The following is a 16,297-nucleotide window of genomic DNA, read 5'->3' as shown; positions in this document are numbered from 1 at the left end:
CTAGGTTTAAGGAATGTGAATTGTAAAGGAGCTTCCTAAACCCTAAAATCCTTATTGAACTTGGCTTCCCAAGCAATGTTGCACGAAGCGGGGATGAAGCGGGGACGTTTTTTGGAAGCGGGGACGCGGAAGCGTCATTTTCCAAAAATTTAGGAAGCGAAGCATCTGCTATATATATATATATATTTATATTTTTTTGCATTTATACTCAAAACAAACATCCCAAATACCAAATTAGTTGTAGAAGACATGAAAACATGCATATTTTTGCATAAATCAAGATAGATATAACATCATTGTACATTAATGATTAATTATTCGAGCATCAACCATTTAGATGCATCAACCATCTAGAATCTAGATTCTTCTCCTCTTGTCTAGCCTTTGCCCCTACCTCGATTGTCTAGGGATATTAGTCAACATTGCCCAATTTTGATCAAACTACCTAATTCAAGACTTAAAATATGGTAGAAAAAGCTTAACATGCTTGATTGATGATTTTGACTTGATTGAAAGGTAATTTTTTGCTAAGGGCGTGCTGCGTGACAAAGGAGTTCAACAATTAACACCACCAACACTAGGGTACATATAGGGCTTGGTGCTCTTGATTAAATGCTAATCGCATACCTTCATACTTGATATAATCTAATGAAATGCCACAATCCCATTGATCCTGAATTCTTGAAAACTGTTAAGTCCTCTGAATTTTGAATAGGATATGAAATTCTATTTTCTCCATATGAAGTCCAATGAGGCTGGAACCACTCTCAAACATCCTGAGTCATTTCATGGGAATGTTAAAAATTTAAGTAAAAGGATGAAAATGAAAAATAAAGGAGAATGTCACTTTTACTTTAAGAATTTAACATTACCATGAGGGAGCATCTGCTATATTTATATTTTTTTTGCCTTCATTCCTCACCCTAACCCAAGGTGGACCCACCCCCAACAAGCAAACTCACCTAAAATTAAAAAACAAATTGAAAAAAAAACGATTTTCTAAACAACGCGAAGCTTTTCCGGAATCGTATGGAAGCGTACGGAAGCGCCACGCTTCCGATGCCCGAAGCGCTTCGGAGGCCTGGAAGCGGCGCTTCCATACCACGCTTCCGAATTTCCAGGAACCGGCAAAAAATTCGGAAGCGCGCTTCTGGCCAAGCTTCCTAGGCGCTTCCGTATGGGACGTGCTTCGGGGCTTGGAACCGGGGGGGCGCTTCGTGCAACATTGTTCCCAAGTGGTTTTTGAACAATTGACTTTTCAAAGGTATGGGACCACATAGGACCAAGTGGACCCAGGTTAGGTCAAGAGGAAGGAGTCTAGCAACCAACGATAGATTTGACCTAAACAAGGAGGAGAAGAGGCTGATCCAGACTGAGTGCAAAAGGGATTGCGCTAGGGTGACGCAGAGCCAGCGTAGAGGCAATTTGGATGACTCACTTGGAGCTGTAGTCAGAGGCTGGACTTGCCTGTGGGGTGAGGAAAATTCCTCACTAGATTTTTGGCTAGTACTTTCTTTGCAGGGTTGCCAGTGTTCGACATCCAGATTGTACTCAGATTATTTCACTGCTGCTTAATAATAAAAACCTTTAGTTGTTGCACCAATTTTTCCAAGTTGGTTTTTTCTAGGGACTTTTGTCCAAAAATAATTGTGTTATTTTATGTGTGTGCTAGCATTTCTTCCATCGTTTATTCTTCCGTAGTTTTAATTTGTGTAGATTGTAGTGTGATTTATTCAATATTTGCCCTAGCAAACAACAAATAAATTATTAAATTAAATTAACAATTAAGAGAATAGTTTGCAGTTGCTACAATAGGATTCCAGTTTGGAATTTTCACATGGTATCAGAGCGTAGTTGATCAGCCAGATAAGTCAGAGGCGAAGAGAGAAGGAATTTCGTTGCTCATTGTGGACAGCAGGCCGAAATTCCCAAGAGTAGCGTAGTCATTTTGCCAGGAGGCCGAATTACTTGTGGAGGTTCAATTTTTTTTGAGTGGGGCAGAAAAATTCGAACTTTCCAGATCGAGTGATTCCAAAGGTAGAGGGAGCAACTCAGATTTTTTCATTGAGCAGATATCTAGCTGAACGCTGAAGTTTTGCAGTAGTACGCTAGAGCAGAGCCAATGTCAAGTGGAAGGAAGAAGAGCACACACAGAGGGAAAATTTTCCTCAAGGAACTTCTAGTCTCAAGAAGTTCGATTTTTCCTTGCAGATCAACAGTCGTTGTGAACATATCTCCTCACTCCAAAAGGGAGTGCGAATAGCAGAGCAACAACTGAGTAGAAGGAAAGATGAGATTTTCGACATTTTGTTGAGATGGCCACTGCTGGGCTTCGTGATTAGGACAGGTTGGATGGGGTTTTCAACTACATCATTTGGAAGGGAAAGATGTCCTTCCTTTTAGATGAGTTTGGCTTGAAAACATATATTGATGCAGCGGTAGCAGTTCCCCAGGATGCAGATCAGCAGAAGGAGTACAGAAAGGAGATGGCACAGGGGAAAAGATTGATCCTAGATGGAGTCCGGGATCATGTTGTTTCACATATAGCTGACAAAGATACTGCTCTCGCAGAAGGGTGAAGGATGCAGAAGGGGGAAGGCATAGACCCCTTCCTTACTAGGATTCAGGAGGTCCGGGACCAGTTGTCAACAGTTGGGGCAGCGCCTCAACCAACAGAGCTTATGAGATTGACACTCAACGATGTCTCTGAGTACTGGCAGGTTTTTGTCCAAAGCATATTGGGCAGAGACAAGCTATCAGATTGGGATAGGATGTGGGCTGACTTGTAGCAGGAGGAATTGAGGCGAGCTCTTCTGAAGAGCTCCATCAGTGACAACAACAACGCACAAAAGTAAATGAAGGAGTAGCAGAATGTGGCCCTTGCATCAAAGGGTCCTAGTCAGGGAGAGGAGGAGTAGAGGAAGAAGAAGAAGGACCTGTCAAAGGTCAAGTTCTTCAGGTGTGGTGAACTTGGTCATTATCGTACCCAGCGTCGTCTCAGAAAGGAGGACAAAGAGGAGAAGCAGGACTAGGCTGCAAGACACACTGATATTAATAGGTTATTCTCTAGGTTGGGGGAAGAATTCACGATGTTCGTCGATACACCTCTAGGGGTGAGGTGGGGCGACTTGGTGTTAGAGCCCCAGAGAGCTACAAAGATTGGGTAGGATCCTTGGGGAGTCCACATCATGGATCAGTACCTTGCTATAGGGGCCCACGATTTTCAATAGCAGGATGGATCAGTGACAGTTGATGCAGTCAGATGCTAGAGTGAAAATTGCAGAGACTAGTAGTAGTCAGATGCTGGGGAGCGCAGTGCAGAGTTGGAAGTAGTGCAGAGTCAACAACAACGCAAATTCTTCAGTGACAGTGCATATACTAGCAACAGTTAGAGACTCAGGTGACACATGCATTATACTGATCACAGTTGATTCAATATTTTGGATGCTTTTCAGTTGTAGATGTTGTAGTTGTAGCAACAATAGATGACAGGGAGTTGCAGTGTTGGCAACAATACAACAGGGTCAACAATAACATAGATGTAGCGTATATTAGAGTTGCGCAGTGGTTGGTGGGCAATATGGCCAGACATCAACAACGTGACAGGAGATGATATAGAGACATGGTGCTGCTTTAGGGTGTGTAGTAGCACTAGAACACATTCTTCGCTAAGAGGGAGTGTTAGATTTTGTAGCATCGAATGTGTTCTAGCTTCGAAATTTTGTGGAGAGGCTAGAATACATGAGATCTCCAAAACCTAGAAATCGTTTCTGGAAATTCCGCTTAAAAGTATCTCAATTAGATTATTAACTGTTTTTAAAATATTTCCTAATTCTAAACTTAGGGAATATGGTTAATTAATCAATATTAATTGAGATAAGGCGAGAATCACCTAGAAACTCACATGGATCGATCTAGAGATGATCCTAGCCATCGATTATGTTTTAATCTTGGTCATTGATGCTCAAACAGAGGATTATAAGAGGAGATCGATGTGGTGATGGAGAATACACTTGAGAGGTTCGATTTTTCAACAGATCGATTTCCAGAGTAGCAGTAGTCAGTTGCTGGAGAGAGAGCTAGAGATCAAAGCAGTGAGAGAGGAGCAGAGACAGTGAAGTCGGAGGAAGACGTCTAGATCCGGTGAGTGCATTTGCAGAGAGGCAGAAGAGCCATAGAGCGGCTGACGCTGGGGCAGCGCAATAGCCTCTAGAGGCAGTTTCGATTTTGTTGGGGAAAGCCGAGTTTCAGTGCTAGAAGTTGGATAGAGGTTCTGGAGGCTAGGAGAGACATTTTCCCAGAGAGCAGCAAACTAGACAACTTCAGGAGATGTTGATTCAGATTGAGCGCAAAAGGGTTTGTGCTAGGGTGACGTAGAGCCAGCGCAGAGGCAGTTTGGACGACTCACTTGGAGCTGCAGTTAGAGGCCAGATTTGTCTATGGGGTGAGGAAAATTACTCACTAGATTTTTGCCAGTATTTTCTCTGCAGGATTGCTAGTATTAAGCAATCATTCAAGTGGATTATGAGATTAAGGTGCTTTAGAGAGTGAGTTTATGAGTGCAAAAAATAGAAACTCACAAGGGAAAATCAAAATGTTAGTGTCTTATGAAACAAATCAACTTGACCAATTTTCAATTTCTTTAGCAATCTAATTGACAATTTTAACCATTCTCTTAACAATATGCTAAATCATAGTCCAATTTAAGAAATCTTTGTATGCCTTATATGCTCAATGTTTGTAATAGCAGTAAGAAGAGATGCCAAATTGCTTTGCCAACAAAAATATAAACCATATGGAAGAGAGGCCAAGAGACAAATACCACTGTTAAGTAAGATCAACCTTTAGAAAAGTATGACAGTTATTAAACTTCCATAAACATTGAATGCCTTATAAATGCAGTGAATTGTTGAATTTCTTGGACTACTTGTGAATGTTTTTTAGGTCATTATCATGAGATTTTCACCACTATAACTATCAGATTTTTTAAGAAGGTATTTCAGATCACTGTAATCAGACTTCTATAAGTAGTACATCAGACCTACCAGAATCACAAGAAAAACTTAGAAAGTCAAGGCATAAGAAACGATCTATCACTTTGTGTTTATTGTGCAACAATTATAAGCTTGTGTGAATGAATTTGTAAGAGCTTCAAATCATGAACATACCATTGGGAATAACGTACCTGAGATCCGTAATGAGATAGAAATTGAGGAGGAAACAGAGTTAGAAAGCAAACCCCTTTGGCCCAAAGCCCTCTTTTGATACCTAGTCCAGTTTCCTTTTTGGTTAGGGCATCTCACTAAATACTTCTACGTGCAACCACCACTGTTAGGAAAAGAAAAGTACTGCAAAACAAAATATTAGACAAGAAAGATCAATGCTAATCAAGTGTATCACTGAGGAGAGGGATGAAAGAGGGTTAGAGAGCAATGCTATGGCCAAGAGGAAAGCTACAAGGATAGCGAAGGAAGAGAGGCCTATTAGGCCTTGCGATTCAGAAAATAGGTGCAACTAGGGCTTGCGACACACCAGGATGAGGTCCCTAGAGGCTTCAGCAAAGGGCAGAGGCCTTACTGGGATCACGGAGAGGCAAAGGAGGACCAAAAGTCTCACGGAAGGGCTACGAAGAGGGAAGAAAGGATTTTCAGTAGAAGAGGGGGGGGGCCAATAGGCCTATGGATGGGAAAGTAGACACACTTAGGCCTGCGGCTCTTGAGAAGGAATAGAAAAAGGGAGAAAGGACAATGGCTGAAGAGAAGAGGGTCCAGATGGCTCAGCGAAGGAAAGGACAGGCCCTTGGGGCTTGCGACTATACTTTGAAGGCCTAACAAAGCTAATGACCAACCTTGTTTCAAGCTTGGACCCCTGCAAAGACAACTTATTAACCCCATAATTAAAAGAAAATAAAAAAATTACCTCACTTTTTTTACCTCAAAGACCTGCGACTTTCTCTTTTGTGAATGTACATTGAGGTTAGAGGATGCTGGGAGGATAGATCTGGCCCTTTTAGACCTAGATCAATCTTTGAAATTTTTACAAACCCTTGCCAAATTCATTGGATGGCCTTGCTAGGGTGTGAAACCCTTAAGAGCTCTAACCCTTAAGCTGACTTTAAATTTATTTTGACCTTCTTTGATGGCTTGAAAGGATTACTTGTAAGATGGAAATAAAAAATACCCAAAGCCCCAATATATATATGTACAAAATTCAAAAATAAAATATTTTTGAGAAAATAAATTTTTAAATGATGAATAATGGCAATAGATCATATGTGTTTTGAAAGACAGCCTTAGCGAAGTAAGAAAATCAAATAAAATATTCGGAGCCCAAACAAGGTCGGCTCTTCTCTAAAGCCTGTGAACTTGGAACCCAAGGGCTGGTGTACCTGCAAACTCTATATATTTCTTCAAGCAAACTTGTTAGACATATGGCGAATCAAATTACCTAAGATAGACCCAAAATCTACCAATAGAATGTTCTTATCACCATCTAATGAATAAACAAGCTTATAAATTTTAAGCATGATATAGGAAAGCACATAACCAACACATACCCCAGTGATCGACAAAGAACACCATGAAAGAACACCATGAACTGAACCCCCAAGTCTTTTATTATGATATTTCAAACGTTTCCAGCAGATCAGTGGAACAACACCAGTGTTACAAAATTACATAGACTAGAGTCAAAGTTTTCATCATGACTTGAGAAGCAAATGGCTTCTAATTTATAGATAAATCTTCCAAGTGGAAAATAACAATTAGTTGGCTTGATTCCCATCAAAATAATCTTGATTGTCGATAAATATTTGATCATCTTTTAATCTCTGTCATCAGAAATTTTTTTTATTGAGGAATTTTCGAATTTCTCATAGAAACCTTTTTTTATTAATCCAAAAATTGATTTTTTGGATTAATTTCCTCAAAAATCTGACTTTGACTTAACCACCACGGTTCAAGGGCTTAATTTTTCTAAAAAAATCCATTTTTGCTTTGGTGGGGGACCTCCAAAAATTGACTTCTTTTTGACCCACGAATTTTTTGGTCATTTTACACTTGGAGAAATTAATTTCTCTAGAATTAATTTTTTGACTCTAAATTAATTGATTTTTTGGCTTAAGATTTTATTTAATTTTACCAGAAAAAGTGGGGATTAATTATTTTTTGACCTTCAAATACTTTACCCACGGTGTCTGATTGCGAGGGACCATGCACTAAAATAGTTTTTCATGAGATAATTACAAATTGAACCTTCAAAGGGGGAATACCCATTCGTTATAGACACTCAAAATAATTATCTAATTCACCGACACAATATGATCTAGTAGACCAAGTGATTTGTAATAAAATAATTTAGCTAAATAGCTTAAATTATTCCCAAACCACTTTTCCAAAGACTCAATATAACGCTAGGACTCACTTAAGACTTTGTCAATAAATTACATCCTAGCTTTGGGGTTTATGCTGTAGGGAAAAACTCTGCCGATTATCTGTGTTTAGAAACACACATAATTTGGTGAAACGAAAAACCTCTTAGGATGAAATTCGTCGCCAAAATCATAGGCTTACTTAGGTTGTTACATAACTAAACGGTCGTACTAACATCATTTACATTACAATTTGCACAAATTGAGTTTACAATCAAATAAGAACTAACTGGATGATGATTTTGAACTTCGAAAATTTTTGTACAGCTACTTCGTTGGACTTGTGACAAAATAGGTGCAACAAGCCCAACTAAGGTCGACTTTTCCCCATAGTGTATGAGCTTGAAGCCCAAGGGTTAGCGTACTTGTAAATCTCTATAATTTTCTCAAGATAAAATTGTTAGATCATATGGTAAATCAAATCACCTAAGATAGCTTGTACCAATAGAATGTTCTTGTCACTGACAAATGAAATAACAATTTGCAAAAAATTATTCAGCACAACATATAATAACACATAGCTAACACATACCACAGATCAACAGAAGAAGAACACCATGAACTGAACCCCAAAGTCTTTCTATTATGATAAAAAATGTTCCCAGCAGAGCAGTAACTCAATACCAATATTACAAATTTTTTTCTTATCCAGAGATCATCCTTCATATAGAAGCTAAATGACTTCTTTATATAGAAAAACCCCTCCAAGTGGAAAATAACAATTAGTTGGCTTGATCCTCGTCAAAATAATCTCAACCATTGAAAATAACTTGATTATCTTTTAATCTCCACCATCGAATTTTTTATTTTGAGGAAAAATTCAAATTCTTCTTAAAAACCACTTTTATTAATCCAAACATTAATATTTTGGATTAATTTCCTAAAAAAATTGACTTTGACTTAACCACCAAGGTCCAAGGGCTCAATTTCTTAAAATACTTATTTTTCCCTTGGTGGAGGACCTAAAAAATTCGACTTATTTTTGACCCACGAATTTTGATTATTTTCTACTTGGAGAGAAATTAATTTCTCGATACTTATATTTTGACTCATGATTAATTAATTTTTTGGCTTAGGATTTTTATTTAATTTAGCTAGAAAAATTAATTAATTAACTCTAGAGGGGATTAATAATTTTTTCCTCCCTCAAATGTTTTTTCAAATGTTTTTTCCATGGTGTCTGACTGCGAGGGACCATGCACTAAAATATTTTTACATCAAATAATTACAAATTCATGCCTTAGAAGGGGAAATACACATTTAGACTAGATCTTTGATAATTTACCCAATTCTGCAACACAATATGATCTAATATGAAACCAAGTGTGCTTGTAATAAAATAATTTAGCCATGGTGGCTGACTACGAGGGACCATGCACTAGAATTATTCCCAAACACACTTTTACAATAGACCCAATATAACACTAGGACTCACCTAAGACCTTGTTAATGACACGTCAACAAATTCCACCCTAGCTTTGGGGTTTAAGCTGGAAGAAAAACTCTACCGATTAGGTGTGTTTACAAACACACATAATTCGGGGAGGTTAAAAAACTTCCTAGGATGAAATCCTTTGCCAAAATTAGAGGTTTACGTAGGTGTTTCTACATAATTAAATGGTCATACGGGCATCATTTACAATAAAACTTGCTGAAATTGTGTTCACAATGATATAATCATGATGGCTGATGACTTTGATATTTGGAAAATTCTCTTGACTTCCTCGTTCATTGCTTTCTCAGAATGTTGACCAAATTGTGGATAACAGTTCCCAAGAATGAAATAGGCTCTCCATCCTCCATTAATCCTTTTCTCAACACTGTAGTTCCAATTAAGCTTGTGATGATGGTCAACTTCAAAGTACCTGTATCAATTAACTTCCTTTAAGTTGTTGTCCTATGCAAAATTAGGATAGGTGATTTTCTTGGATTTTATGCTCATAACTTTTGTTTAACTAGTATTCATTTACATACCAAAGCAAGAACAAAGATCTTTGAGGATTCTGAGTTGTTTGTCTTGATTAGAGGGGCTCCTCGCAAAAAGAACAATATCATCAGCATAAAGAAGGATGTTGGCCATTGTAGTGAAAGTAGTGCCAATGCAATGTGCTTCATCAAAACGTGCCTCTAAATTGTCAATATAAATGCAAAAATAGTAGGGGACAAAAGAGAACCCTTCCTTTTTTCCAAGGAAATAATTGCTCCTCACTCTCGCACACTTAAATTAAGAATGGAACTGTGGGTACTGTACCAGCTCTGCAGAGCTCTCCCCCTTCTTTCTTGGAATTTTTGGATAGAAGACAGAGAAACCATCATCTGCATAGGTGATTGGTAGCCCCAAAGGACCTATTGAAATTTGATCCCGACACCTTTGTTAACTTAGCACAAAAGCATATTCCAATTGAGCTAACCCATCCTTGCTTAACCCCTATATTACAATTAAATTCTTCTGAGTAAGCTTTATTTTTCTTGAACTTAGAATTTACTTTGTACAGCATTATTGCTGCAGCTCTCAACTCAAAAGGAACCTTTTGATCTTCTAATCTCATCCATAGATTATTTCTAGGCACTGTATCAAAAGCATTCCTAAAGAATGAAGCAACAAAGAAGATTGATTTTATTATGTCGAAATTTCCTTATAATAATTGTAAGAGTAATTGAGTGGTTCACAGTAAAATGATGGCTTCTAAAAGTAGCTTGGCTGCCTTCTTTTTTTCAGACTTTCTAGCCATAAGTTACTCTTTTCCAAAATAATCCCACACGAACTTGCATAAATGACAGACAAACCTTGAAAAACAATTCTCTGGCTTGCTTGCTATGAATTCTACTGAATTATTCCATTTCCAAATTATTGTTTAATGTACCATAAGCTCATTATGATGGTTTAACCGGCTATTATTAACATTAACACAGTGGCCACATCCTCATGTCACTGAGAATAATAATAATATAAATGGTCACACAAATGTTTGCATGCTCACAAATGTTGAAGCTTTCTGATTGCTCCTAATATGCATCAATGCCTTTTTTTCATATTTTCTATATAGCAGTATCGTTGTGTGATTTTGGCCACTTGTTTCTCTCTTGGCTGAGAAATGAGATACACTTGTTGAGAATTTGAAAGATGTGTAATGCTTTTATGGCATGCCGCATGAACAGTTAGTAGTAAGCAAATGATTAATTATTAACTAGGTTCCTTGAATTCTAGGCTTGGGTGCTGTTTGTGGTCCCCATGATTTGTTGTTTCAGCAGTGGCATATCTTGGTACTTAAGTTGTTCTTTACCAGGTTGTTGCCTGTTCAAAGTGCCGTTACCAATATGAGCTTATGTCTGGTGAAATTGTCAACATAGAGTCAGAATCAATCAGGTAAATCTAACATCTTATATATTCTGTTAATTTATTTTCTGTTTAAATTTTCATTTATTCAACTGAGACACATGTGCTTGCAAAATCGGTTCATTATCACTATTTTTGTTGTTGTGAGATATAACCAACCAGTTTCATAATATGATGCTCAATCAATTTCTTTAACTGAAATTTAATGCCTTTATGAAACAAAATATACAACATATTAGGATTGTTCTCTAACATGTCTTGCACAGCATAGAGTGTGCCACTATCTGAGAAGTTTTTCATTCTGATGAACAGCTTAATTTTGGTATAAATTTCCTATATATCACTAAACAAAATGTAACCTAACTCTGCAAAGGTTTCCATACCGTCAACATTATTTCTTCTTGATTTACACTCCAATATATGCCTGTTCTTCCAATAGTATTTTACTTGTTTTAACAAGTCCAAACTGACTTGAACATCAAGCCAAACTATAACTGTTGTATTGAACTTGAAAGATGAAACTAAGTGGGGTTTTATTTATTTGCAGGGGAACATGAATATCAGATCCATCTAATCAATGGCATTGTCTTTTACAAACTAAATTGTTTTAATATTGGTTACAATTAATAGTATATGAACCGATTCAACCTAAATATTTTATACAGGATGGGAAAAGTCTCTGCGATCAAATTTCTTTTAGCTAAGTGTGTTACGGATCAGTTTCCCTGTCAGCTTCAGTTAAGTGTGTTACGGATCAGTTTCCCTGTTGGCTTTTGTTAAGTGTGTTACGGATCAGTTTCCCTGTTGGCTTCAGTTAAATGTGTTACGGATCAGTTTCCCTATCACTTATACATCTTTAAGCTCCACAAAATGATATTCTCCTAACTAAGATTTGTAATGATACACTGGGTTCAAGAAATACCCAATTGTATGTATGGGCCCTAGGGTGATGGAGTTGTTGTTCCATCTTTTATCAATGATCTCTCAGATAGGCCCATTCTTAGCTACTCTATCCTTGTAGGATTTCCGTATAACTTTTCAACTGATCCAAATAGATGTAACCCATGGCTAATTTTGTAACCTATGGCCAATTTTTCTCCATCCTTCAACTGCAACACCTTAACGAGGGGCTTGCCAATTTTCACAACCTTTGCTGTATTTTTCCAAAAAATGTTTTCAAAAACTTTCTTTTGGTGTCTTTTCCATATTCTTTGTGAGTCCACTGAGATCTACTCTGTTCATCACTTGAAAACATTTTTGTCAAGTTCTGTGCGTGGGAAAGGAGAGATTTCAATGTGGGGAAGTAAGGTGCAAATCTCATGATGGCAGGCCTAACAAGGTCCTTTCCCTTTATGTTTTTCCTCATTAGGTTCAATACCCATGAGTGGTTGTAGATGTATTTGGCGATGCACTTGGCATGCTAGCAGTGTTCTTGATTTGATCCTGTTTGCTTATATTTTCAAGCATGAATTCTATGCAATGTGCAACACATGGGGTCCAAAATATGGTCTATTGAAGTTTGTAGCTTAGGCAAGTACTTCTTCACAGGCCTTGTGCCTAGGCGTGTGAGAGTCGCCCACATCTCCTTAGAACACTCGCTCTAGGTTGAGCACATTTCTAATGTAACTTAACTTAAGTCTAACTTAGGAAAAAACACATATTAATATGTTGGCTTATTGAGCTAATAAAACTTAGGAAAAGTAAAGTAATTTACTTTAGTAAGTTTTAATATTAGTCATCGATTTGAAGTGAGGCGAGAACTAATTTTGGCTCTTAATCACTTTAAGATTAGGGTTGGGGTTAGGGTTAGGGTTAGGTTTTTGGCTCAATATAAAGTTATAAAAGCAAGGCTAGGGAGAGGGAGAAGACACAACAACAACACAAGATTAAGAGTAGTATCTCAGTGAGCATGTGCTGGGTCCAAGGTAGTGTAGAGAGGTTGGAGATATAGATTTGCAAGAGAGAGCATATTTGTTAGATCAAATCCAGAATATTGTAATTTGTATTTTCTCAATTGGGCCATTATCTCAGGACGAGAGCCCAAGTAAGTTTTGAGTTTTATTAATGATGGATTGATTTGTTAGGCATAAATATGGTTGTGGTTCATGTGATTCAGTTCATTATCTGCTTTTGCTAAATATTTTTGTTAGGAACCTAGCTGTGTATTTATTCAATAATTCATTGCTTGGAATTAACTATTGTTGTTTTTCCAGTGCAATCCAGACTAGTATGATTTTGCAAATCCGGTAATTACTTCCGATGATATAGTAAACGTCTTTAGAGCATACAATTTGACTTTTAGAGCATTTCAATCATCAAGTAGCTACGCATGAAAAAATACAACCATTAACAATACAGAGCAGAGGAGATCACAGTAAATCAAAGAGACAAGAGACACCAAAAATTAGGCTACCGGCTAGGGAAAAACCCACAAGGGGAAAACCCAACCAATCTTGCCTTATGAGAGAGTTCAATTCATCATTTTGTACATCACTCATAATAGCATGTCATTCACAATGATCTTCAAGAAAACATGAAAACAAGATTGACCATCATGACAGTTCAAGTCAACTCTCCAATTTTGTCCACAGGACTTCCTTTCAATTTTATCCATAAGAGTGTGAAAATTCTTTAAACCCAAGAATTGCTACTGCAACACTAATGATATTTCTCCTACTTGTTAGATTTACATAAACGAGTTATTTGTAGTTTCCTACGACAAACATCGAAATAGATACACTGCAGCCTACACCAATTAAATTGTATGCCGAAACATGACACTGAACAATAGAGAAAGATACAACACAAATGACACAGTTGTTTTTGGACAAACGTCCCCAGAAAAACCCAATGTGGGAAAACCGGTGCAACAAATCTGAGGGTTTTTATTATTAAGCTAAAGTATTTCTGAATACAACTACTGAATGCCCTCCCGACAATCCAGTTATAGAGAGAATCACTTAGTAGAAGAAATTGGTGAGATTACCGCACTCTACAGTGCAAGTCCCAACTGATCCGGCAATTGAACCACGAGTTCCCCGGCTACTTCTGTGCTGCCCCTCCATGGGCTCTGTGTCAGCTCAACTGGGAATCGATTTGCCCTCAGAATCCTTTTCCATCACTTTCGGCTCTGAAACCTCAGCTTCCCAGCAATTCTCGGACTTCTGCGTGGAGGCCTCTGCTCTGCTCTGCGTGGGGCCTGCATGAGCCCTTCCTGGCTCTGCGTCCACCCTTTTTGGCCTTTGCATTGCCTCCTCTATGTGTCTCTCTGCCTCTTTGTTGAGTATTCTTGGCACCGGAGAAAATACTCTAGCCAAAACTCCCTCTGCCCCTCTCTGCGTGCATGATCACTACGAAATCACTGCGCTGTCTCTAGCTTCAACAATTTGATCTGACTGATCAACTCTCTGTGTGTATTTTCCAAATGACCCTCAGGCCTCCTTAAATAATCTCCTCGTTGACATTTGACGATCCAGATTAGAAGCTAATCAATGGCTAAGATCATTTCTGCTTGATCCTCATCTTCTTCTAGAAGTTACACCCATAGTTAGATTAATATCCATTAATTAGTTTATTTTCCTAAGTTTAGACCTAGGGTTCCATTAAAAATAATTAATTATTTTAATAAAACTGTCTTTGGGTGGAATTTCCCAAAACACTTTCTGGGTTCTTTGGAATACATGTGCCCAAGCCTCCTTGCAAGATTTGAGACTTAGAGCACATCCGATGCTACCAGAAATCAACACTCCCTCTTAGCGAGGAATGTGCTCTAGCAATGCACCCTGCTGGAGCATTACCCTGTTTTGTAACATCTCCTTCTGCGTTGTTGATGTCTGACATCCTGTCCACCAACACTTGCGCAGATGCTGTATCTGTACTGCTACTAACCCTGCCACTGTTAACACTGCATTTGTACTGCAACTCCCTTAGAATTTCTACATCTGTGCTGTTGCTGGCACTGGCACTGCCACTGCCAACTGCTAATGCACCGCAAACTGTTGCTGCTACTGCATCAACAACGGAAAAACATCCCAAATTATTGAACAAGTGTTCAACGTAGATGCATTTCGCTGCTGGAGTCTGACTGCTGCTAGTCTTTGTGCTTACCCTCTGAATCCTCTGCGTTGCTGCTGACCTCTGCTCTGTGCCAATTGCACTGCTATAAACTCTGCTCTGCGTTGCTCAGTCTCTGGCGCTCCTAGCCACTATAACTGTCACTCCTGCACTCTGCACCAACTGACACGTAGCCCATCCTGCTACCACTGATTTGGGCTCCTATAGCAAGGTATTGATCCAAGTGGTGGGCGCCTCAAGAATCCTGCCCATCTGTAGCTCTTTCGAACTACAACTCCAAATCAACCCACCGCCCTCCTGGAGGTATCCTGGCTGTCATGGCGAACTCCTCCTCCTCGATCTTTGCGGGTGTAGCCTTTAGATCATGCTTCTCATCCTTGTCCTTCTTCCTGAGAGGACACTGTGTTGCGTAGTGATCCATCTCACCACACTTGAAGCACTTTATCTTCGACACGTCATTCTTTCGCCTCTGCTGCACTTGCTGTCCCTTCGATTCAAGGGTTGCATTCTCATTCTCCTCTTTGGGCTTCGATCCACTGTTGCTTCTCCTGTCAAGTTTACACTTGACCAAGTCTCTCCTCAGCTCCTCTTGCTTGAGAGCTGCCCACATCTCATCCCAATTCGGCAATGTCATCCTACCCAGGATACTCTGGACAAAGACTTGCCACTCATCTGAGACATAATTGAGGGCTAGTTTAACCAACTCGAAATCTTGAGATGTAGACCCCACAACTGATAACTCATCTTGGGTCTTCTGAAGCTTTGTGAGGAATAGATCTACGTGCTCCCCCTTCTGCATCTGTGCAAATCTTAGTTTCTGCTCTAAGTACCTCTTCCGCTGCTCGGAAGATCCCTGATATTGCGTAACCAACGCATCTCACATCTCCTTAGCAGTCCCTCCGCTAGTGATGTGATAGACTACATGATCTTTCACCACATCGAGGATCATTTTCTTTGCCTTAGCTATTTCTGCTCGGTAATTCTTCAGTGGAACCTGATCTGCAGGCACAACCACCACGTTGTCGACATATGTCTTGAGAGCATGCTCATCTGGAAGGAATGATATCCTTGCCTACCAGATGGCATAGTTGGGTGCCCCATCCAACCTGTCCTGATCTCTCAGCCCACTGTTTGTCATCTCTGCCACGAAAATGTCGAACTGCTCCTCTCTGCTCTTATTGCTGTTGCCCAGCCAATAAGAAAACAGACTTCTTGGTGGGAAGTCTACTGAGGAAAAAATTCCCTCACTGTGCTTCTCTTCTCTCTTTTGATGTTTTTCTGCCGGGCAAAATGGCCTGCAGAAAAACTGCATCCCACCAACTCTTCCTCACGTTGAGGCTCAGCGCTGCTCCCTCTGCCATGACAAAATTTTGATCTAGAAGCCCTTCCTCTCCGTCGACTCACTCAGAGAGACTGCCTCGAAAATTATGCCCTCCCGGCTAGGATTGCGCAAACCC

At 39.1% G+C, this 16,297-nt stretch overlaps 1 protein-coding gene across 5 annotated transcripts in view; it reads left to right on the top strand.

The window, feature by feature from the left end:
• LOC149234358 (Pentatricopeptide repeat (PPR) superfamily protein) overlaps positions 1 to 16,297 on the top strand; it is a 104,247-nt gene that overhangs the window by 27,618 nt on the left and 60,332 nt on the right. For 4 of the 5 annotated variants that reach the window (XR_016246084.1, XM_089371803.1, XM_089371802.1 and 1 more), the window contains exon 4: positions 10,717 to 10,796. The exons of the other annotated variant lie outside the window; for it this stretch is intronic. Coding sequence is in view for 3 of the 4 variants with exons in the window: in XM_089371803.1 (XP_089227929.1) it covers positions 10,717 to 10,796 (80 nt within the window). In the remaining variant the exon portion in view is untranslated. The remainder of the gene's footprint in view (positions 1 to 10,716; positions 10,797 to 16,297) is intronic. 5 annotated transcript variants of the gene reach the window in all.

This window comes from Pinus tabuliformis, chromosome 8 (assembly GCF_031772625.1).
Source record: "Pinus tabuliformis cultivar Carrire ecotype Pingquan chromosome 8, CPIR1, whole genome shotgun sequence".
Taxonomy (NCBI): domain Eukaryota; kingdom Viridiplantae; phylum Streptophyta; class Pinopsida; order Pinales; family Pinaceae; genus Pinus; species Pinus tabuliformis.
This window is presented reverse-complemented; position numbering and strand designations above follow the sequence as displayed.